The 8,587-nt window shown below is 41.1% G+C and overlaps 1 protein-coding gene across 2 annotated transcripts in view; it reads left to right on the top strand.

Moving 5' to 3' along the window:
• Positions 1-8,587, top strand: part of rps6ka1 (ribosomal protein S6 kinase a, polypeptide 1) — a gene marked incomplete at its 5' end in the record, with an annotated part of 53,634 nt that overhangs the window by 191 nt on the left and 44,856 nt on the right. Inside the window, one exon of one of the 2 annotated variants that reach the window (XM_083924316.1) lies at positions 6,159-6,797. The exons of the other annotated variant lie outside the window; for it this stretch is intronic. Coding sequence (XP_083780442.1) covers positions 6,735-6,797 — 63 coding nt within the window. Of the gene's footprint in view, positions 1-6,158; positions 6,798-8,587 lie in introns of those variants that run through there. 2 annotated transcript variants of the gene reach the window in all.

The raw sequence follows: 8,587 nt of genomic DNA, 5'->3' as shown, positions 1-8,587 counted from the left end.
ACCAGGAGCAAAAGACCCCTCCCTCCTTCCCAAACTCCCGTCCCTCCTTACCTGAAGGAATAGTGCGTGTGTGAAAAGGTGCTGCAGCTTTAAGGCTCCATAACTTCCCTCATAGTTTTACTTTTCATGCACAATCACGTCATGCGCACGGAGAAGGCGCAGGGCCTATGGTAATTACGCAAGGGGTGGACACAACAACAGCAACAGCACTACCTGCACAGTATGATGTAATCCAGTACAATAGTAACTCCGTAATAATAATGTGACAGTAAGTGTGTAGACAGATGGTCCTCATTAAACTTGTGGTCATTCTCAAGTGTTGCATTTGATTGGTTGTTATTTATAGGAAAATAAAAGATACCCAAAACCCTTCTGATCCCCTAAAAGATAAATATATGCACATTTTCAGTTTCCCTTAAAGTGCATGGATTACCACAATACTGAAGGGGATAAATAACTAACTCCAGACCAGCAGACCTAATCCTTCTTCTCCAAGTCTGCTGGTTAGACAGCTCTCATGGGAATTTTCCGGAAATGTTTCCTATTTTATCCCTTGAACTGTGTTGACTTCTGGGATCCACTATTTTTGCTTTAAAAAAGCACTGCCCTAACTATATCAATTTTTTATTAATGTCCATTTTTTAAGCCTTCAGCATGAGAACATTTCTTCCTGCTTGCTGAATTATTTAAAGTATCAATGATTATATCTAAAGCATGCAGCTGGAGGAATTGATTCATGAATAATTTACCCATAACGCACACAGATACAGTTTATGACTAAAGAGTAACTAATAACATATGATGTTGTGTTTTGTATTATTCAGTTGTGGATTCCTGGGGGAATTAAAAACCCTAGACAGCCTAGTGTTTAACTCAATCGGATTTATTCTCCATAAGCACTGCAGAATAAGTCAAGCAATCGCAGACTTTGCGGTTCAAAGTTCCAATTATGTTAAATATATGCCCTTTAATCTTAAAAGAGACTGAGTCATGACAACACTGCCCATCCATTATGTGTAGTTAATCAAAAATGCTACTTTACAACATCTTTAAAGCAGTGTTTGTTTCATTCATGCTTATGACATCAAGTCTTCTGTGAATGAATCTATGCGTTGAGCCACACGGGGAAATTATGGTTCCTGTCTCAGAGTATACATTACACAGCAGCTCCAAACAAATCTGCAGTTGAACGTTTCCCTACAAGTAAAGGGCAACGCCTGATGAAAAGGGCTGTATGAAAAGAGCTGCCCTCCGATATCTGGCACCCCCTGCTGTCATTCAGTTTGAACCGAGACAAAGAGAAGCAGGCATAGCAAAAGTCTGATTTATGGCAGCCGGCAAAATGCCACGGTGTCCCCATGTGTGTATGCTTCATGCCAATATTTTAGAGAAAATCTGTTGGACTGCGTACAAAAATCCAGCCTTTGCAAAAGAATGGTTCATGTGAGAATGCCTCATATGCTTCAGATCGACATGATTTGAGTTAAAACATGATAGGAAATGTTTGACACTGTGCCTTTCATCATTTCACCATAGGTCATGGACATGTGTATTTCACAGTAAAAGATGAAAATGCAAAAACGATATGGAATAGAGGAGCTTTGGTCATCATGAATTCTGCCTGAATCACTATTGATCTTCTCTTTAGTCAAGATGTTCTCTGTTGAGCTTGAATGTAAGACATCGGTCCACTAGTCTGACAACTCAAGGCTGATCTTATAATGGAAAACTAATGAATGGCAAACATTTCTAGTCCATTCTCACTACCCCATGCTTGTGTCCAGTATACTGCAGTGGTTTTACTCTGGTCTGTTTAAAACAGCCCCCCAAAAAAGCATTATTGACTTTAAATGTCCCATTACTTTACAATGGCGTGATCCATCTCTCAGTGAAATTCAATAACACAATGATGCGTTACTGTAGCCTGTTTGTGCTGAACTTGGTCTCAAAGGTAGCTTTCTATTAAGAGCTCGAGCTTGGTCTGCCTTTTTTTTTTTTTTTCTTTTGCCCGGCCCAAATACCAGAGATACAAGCCTTGACATGCTGCTTTTGCACCCATTACTACAGTCACAAGATTATATAGTGCGCACACTCTGTTATGCATTGGGAGCTGTTACTGCAAAACATGTTGGTTGACAACAAAAGGAAACAAGACTGTACTTAACAACCAACAATTGACAGAAACTATAGCCTCACTCCCTTTCTCTCTAACTCTATTACCGATCAATATTCCTCTCCCAGTCCATCTGCCACCTCATTGTCCCTTTAACCATTTCTGTGACAAATGATAATTCCACTCATGTTTGAGGTACAATAACACTATTTGTTCATTGTCTCTGTATGGCTCAAAGCCCGTTTTGAATCATTCCAGTGCCATCTTCTCCTTCAGAGTCAGTCAGCAGAGATTGGCTAATTACCCTTGCACCACCATTGGGCAGCTAATTAATTTGGTCTATGCTGCAGTCCCACTGATGGTGTTTAGTGTTGCAGACATGAGCTCATTGGGCTCAGCTGAGAAGGAATTATTAGCAAAGGTCTGAATGCAATGTCGTGGAAAAATTACGTTTATACTGAAATTAAGTATGCTAAGATTACATATACTGTATATAACTGACAATACCATGTCCATTATGTTTTGCATGCCGCATTTATCTGCACTGTAGATGGGTTGTATTTAGTGTTAACGCTGGGAGGCTTTTGTCTTTAAGTGGAGTCAATTCCTGGTGGTTGTGTTGCAAAAACAAATGAATCCCTCGGATTATCGAAACTTATTTTGCTTGAGGTATAAACTCTATTTGAATCTACTTTGTATGCATTTCATGTTTACTCATCACTATAATGAAGGGTAGGAAAGGGAGCGTTAAACAAAATAATCATCAAACACTTGCTATCAAAGATTTTTTTTTAGCTATGTGTAAAGTCATTCCAACATACACACACCTACAGATACACTGTGTTGCCTCCTGGATCATCAGTGTTTCCCAGAGGCACTACATTAAAAGCGGTGCTACAGTTTTGATTTGAATTGAATTGAATGCATGAATTGAATTTGAATTTACGAAATTGAATTGAAGTTATGAATTCATTTCAGACATGTCAAAAAAGAATATAAAAGTATACAAAATGAAATTAGTTTAACAAATAAGAGGGAAAAAACCTATAACAACATATATACAAAGGAGTAGGAAGACGTTTTCACTAATTTAACAATTCAGTGTTTTCCGACATGCAAGGAGTATGCATCTTATGGAGTTTAACTCACATTCACATATAAGTAAGTGCAATAGACCTAGGAAAGGCAATTCTTGAAAAGTAGAAACAGAATAAAATCGGATGCAGAAATCAAAGAAATACAGACGAAGGAAGCACTAAATCGACAGCACGGAAGTGTAGGGACACAGCTGCACAAATGAAGTCTATGGCAGTGTGACAACGGCTGAACAAAGTAAAATAAAAATGAATGAATCAGAGAAAAGCTGCAGAAATAAATCAGACCTTGCTGCCACTTCACAACTGGAGTGTGCGTGCATTTCCATTTTAAAAGCAATGTTTACTGCTGGGTGTATTCAGAGTATTATATGATTTGTTGTTTCTCCCTCTGCATACTCAACATCGGTAACCGTCTCCTCCACCACTGTGGTTTTCAGCTCAAACTGAATAGGAGGTTAAACAGCAGGGTCATCTAATTTGCAGTCTGTCATTTGGGGACCAAATGTGTCATCCAGTCACTTTTCTTCTGCGTCTATACCCCAATTCAAGGTTGAGGCTTGCTCCATTGCACACGCACGGCAAGCTGGACTGAGTCATATTACCCATGATGCTTTTTGTCTAGCTGAATGTGTGGGGGGGAGGGTATCCCTGGAGTCTATGTGGCTTGACGGGAGACACCTATGAGTCATCGCTGTAACCTGTGACGTCAATGCAGCATCATGAATTAAAGAAGAGATTCCCTGCAGTCAGAATAGCAATTGACTTCAAATCTAACAGCTACAACATCAACGTGTCAGTTAATATCAATGGACTTTCTGATAGGTTGTCTGTTTCCATCAGGCCAAAGTGATCCTCATCTTACCATGTATTGATTTTTGGAGAGCTTCCCTGGCTTCCTTAGATGACTTTTCCCCCTACTGGATCATCTTCTTTTTATTTGTTCCCATGAATTGTCTTTATTATACCCTTCACTTTCAGTTTGGGATCATACCATATGGAATTCATCATAACATACAGGAGGAGCTATGAACAATGATAAATGTGAGTGGCAGGTGTCCTGTTCAAAATAGGGAAATTGAGAGTAACGAAGGCTGAGACTATGAAGAAAGTGAGCAATGGTCCATCGCACAGCTGTACTAAACACCAATATATCACTATGAGGTGCCATGAGTGGTCTCCCAGCAGCTGCTCATCCATCATCGAGACAGATCAATGTGAGCTTTGGGAGGGCAGTGACTTTGAATGTTATAAACCAGGGGTGCCCAATCCTGCTCCTGGAGAGCTACTGCCCTGCATGTTTTAGGTTTCTCTCTGCTCCAACACACCTGATTATAATGATGTACTCGTTATCAAGCAGCTGAAGCCTGTCACAGGTTTGATAATCATTAATCAGGTGTGTTGGAGCAGGGAGAAACCTAAAACATGCATGGCAGTCGCTCTGCAGGAGCAGGATTGGGCACCCCTGTTATAAACAATTTGAGTGTGACGGATAACCTCCCCCTCTGCGTTCTTATCTTATCGTCTGACCACTCCGTGGTGATATGGATTTGTCGCTACCTTCTCCTTTCCTGGTGTGGGGAAATGTGGAGGAAAACTGCAGTAAACCTTCAGATATGAATGAATGAATAAATAAAAGTGACAGTTTTTCTTGAGTAAAGAGACACGATGTTGCATGTTAACAGCTTTGATGTAAAGCCCAAAAGCCCCAGATGTCAAGAAGATGATATGCAGTAAAATAACATAGGAAATGTTCCCTTTTGCAGTTCAGGTCTGTGTTTAGCCCACCACAAAGCTCAGACTGGTAAATGCAGGTTGGATTCAGCAATGCAGCAGCAGCATTTTGCATAATACAGTAACACATCCATCAAAAGACAGTCACCGCATCATACCAATTCATTATTCAGTTTTTTATATCATGAAATTCCATGCCTTCATTAACTTAATTTGAATCAAAAATGTACCAATCCATCAACAGCGAGGCGGTTTGATGTTCCCCAGTTGCCAATAGTAACCAAAGCAAGCCAAGCTAAAAAAAAAGAAAAAATCCACTCTGCAAGTGAATGAAGCAGAGAAGTGTTGGAGAGTGGAGGAGTGTATTATTATATCACTGAAGATTTCAAGGACCATTACAAAAGCTTGTTGTCAATGAAAAAAGTCTGATTCATCAATGTAATGTCCAGACAGAACCAAACAGCACCGGTCACGACTCTTCTAACATATTCTATTCTATACATTGTATCTATTTCTATTTCTTCCCTTTTTAAATTGAACTTTAGTGCTTATTTTTGCTATTTTTTACCTTATTTTGTAATATCCTGTTGCTGCTGTGACAAAAGAATTTCCCCTTCTGCGGGACATTAAAGATTTTCTGATTCTGATTCAGATTAATTGTGTAATCTATGTTGTGTCATTATTTGCTGCAATGTGAGTTGTTTTCAAACCTAGAGGGAGTGGTGATATGTGGCTGTAGGTAATGTGCACTAAATATACTATATTTTGATACTGTAGTTTGGAAAAAGCACATGACCTATCTGTTGCACACTCTGCATTCCCTGCAAAGCCATATGTAATGATGAGTCTAAACTTGCATTATGCAGCCACAATGCACATAGTGTTCTTTGGCTGCCATTCATTCCCGTTTATGAATTGATTGTCCAGGGTTTCCTTTCGCATATGATCTATTATCTGATGCACCTGCTGCAACAGAAGCATAAAACAAAAGCAAGGCCCTTCATCAATAATAGCCACAACACCGGCTTCAGTCCCTGAGTCTTGCATTACGTATTTGCAGTTCATCTCTCCGTCAGATGATGGCGCGATCAGCCCTGGGCGGAACTAAGTAGAAAAAGGGGGCTGGATAAGATCGTGCGGTAGCCTGCCAATAACAGCTCGAGTTGGACCCTGCTCGTACTCCAGAGCCACACTGAGGTCTCTGCGCGCATCGCACACGGTTGGGAAACCGGGAGAAATCACAAGCACACAAGGAGGAGGAGGACGTTCGGATCTGATACGGCGGCGACTGCAAAAAAAAACCACACACAATAAAAAAACAACCCACTACGGACTCGGGAAAATTCCTTCCAAGTGGCATCAGACCCCCGCACAGCCCTGTCAGAGGATCGCACTGTTGGTCTCTCCTCTCCCGCTTGTCAAAATCTGAGTCGGCACCGCGTGTACCTGGACGGACAAGCGGGTTTCTTTGGTGTTCATTGTGTTTTTCAACCGGATTATCACTTTCAGCAAATACACACACAAGTGCCCAGCCGCCGCACGGATTCAAATCCAGGGATTACAACTATTTGTTAAGCTCCTGGCTGCGCTGGCTGCGTCTCTAAACGCGCGTCTTCTTCTTCTTCCTCTGAGCAAAGTGCGGATAAATCCACTCCACCTGGACTTTGGACCTGAGTAAAAAAAAAAAGCTTTCTAGGTGAACTGCACTTGACAGGAGCGGCGCCGGCGAGATCTGGGGAGACCGAATATACTTGAGCAGCTGAGAGAGGAGGGGGACTGCAAATCCTGCGAACATGCCTCTCGCTCAGATCGCGGAGCCATGGCCCACTATGGAACTAGTGCAGCTCGAAACAGAGGTAATGCATCAGGTGAAATATGTCGACGTTTTACATTGCATTTAGTTTTTTTGCCAGTTTGACTTGATTTTGGTTTGAATCAGGTAAAATGGCGCACAAGGTGTGAACACATCAGCCGATGCAAGGTGTTCAGTCACCACTTAAACTTATTTTAAACTAGGCTGGGGGGCTTAATACATAATTCATAATATATGTCAAGAGTTTTACATCAAGTATGCAAGTCGATATGTGATGAATAGGTTGCTCATTTTCTGGAGGGCATGCCATTTCTACTCTGCACAGCTCTCTGGAGACTTATCATGTCGGGGCCATGGCCTGTTCGAGGCTATGATTGCCAGTTTAAACCAATGGGGAGAGTTTTCAGTCGACTCCCCGAAATAACTTTTAAGAGCTCAATTTAGAGACACTGCACTTTCTCGTCTTCCAATGAAACTCTTGAGCCACTCGATTTCAAATATAAGTATGAGAGAAGACCTAAATGAAAAGCACTGGCTCATCCTCAACCGTCGGTCTGTCACTGATCTCACCTGTTGAGTGATTTCCATTGATATGTCTGTCTTCTCACACATGGCATTACCAAACAACTCTTCTTGGTTTGTGCTGACCATTTTTAAATGGAGTGGTCTGTTTAGACTATGATGATGTACAACCTTGTGTTTTAGACTGTTGTTTTACAGTTCAATTTACACATGCACTTGTGCCACCATCAGTCTCATGTTGAAGCAGTGTGTGTTCCCTCTGCAGAGTAATTAAACAAACCTTGTGAGAAGTGTTTTGTTAGGCTGCTAGCATCAGGTAGAGGATGACACTGTTGAGCATGAACCCTCATAAAGATTTAATCTTTAACAATTTAGGGGGAGAGAGGTAGAGAGAGAGAGAGAGAAAGATTTGTGGCCCTAATGTATCCAGACCCCTATTAATCTGATGTGGCATCATTATTCATGAACTCTTCAACTGCCTCTTGAATGGACTGGTTGCTTAGTGAATATGCAACTATCACATTGTGGTTATGATGAGCAGACATGAGTAGAAGCAACCTATCACATTAGGCTGCACCGTTTTTTAAAAACAATGTGTTTTCCCCGTATGGTTCATCTATCTCTAGCTGCAAGAAAAGGCTCATCTGAATTAGTCAGCGAATTTAGCAGGTGAAGCAAGCCTTTGATACCCATGTTCTTTGTGTCTGATATCACTGATGAGTAGCTCTGCGGTATCCTCAGCCTGCTTTACAGGAGATCAGTCTGATTGTAAATGAGGCTTATTTTCCCATCTCTCACCCTAGAAAACCACTCTGATTTGATGAGGCTGAACAAATCATTTGCAAGGATTGAGTGAAACATGATTATTCTCATAACCCTTGGAGGTTTAATACCTGGATCTCACACCAGTTAGTTGGACCAGTCCCCGCCTGGTCAGATGCGTACATGACCTGATGAAGCCTCTTGAATGAGAGGTGAAACGTCTTCCTAGACAAATAACCAGTCCAGTTGCTTTTTGACTGAAATTGCTTTGAGGATAACGATGACCTGGACGAATGAGAACATTCACAGGCTCTCATAACCTGAGTTTGCTTAATATGCTCGAGGCCTAGTTCATGACAGACAAGGCAATGAGTCTTGTCTCATAACCTTTGCAATTAATCAAAAGAACGCTGCCACTGTTGATGAAGGAGACAATATTTATTGTGCACTTGCAGATGCAGTTAATTGTAGAGCAGAAAGAGGTTGTAATCGGTGCTTATGATGAATGGAAAACTCACAAATAATGCATAAAGAAGCACCTTTTAAAGT

Source organism: Echiichthys vipera (genome assembly GCF_963691815.1).
Source record: "Echiichthys vipera genome assembly, chromosome: 12".
NCBI lineage: Eukaryota > Metazoa > Chordata > Actinopteri > Perciformes > Trachinidae > Echiichthys > Echiichthys vipera.
The sequence above is the reverse complement of the archived record's forward strand: the minus strand, read 5'-3'. Positions and strand labels throughout refer to the sequence as shown.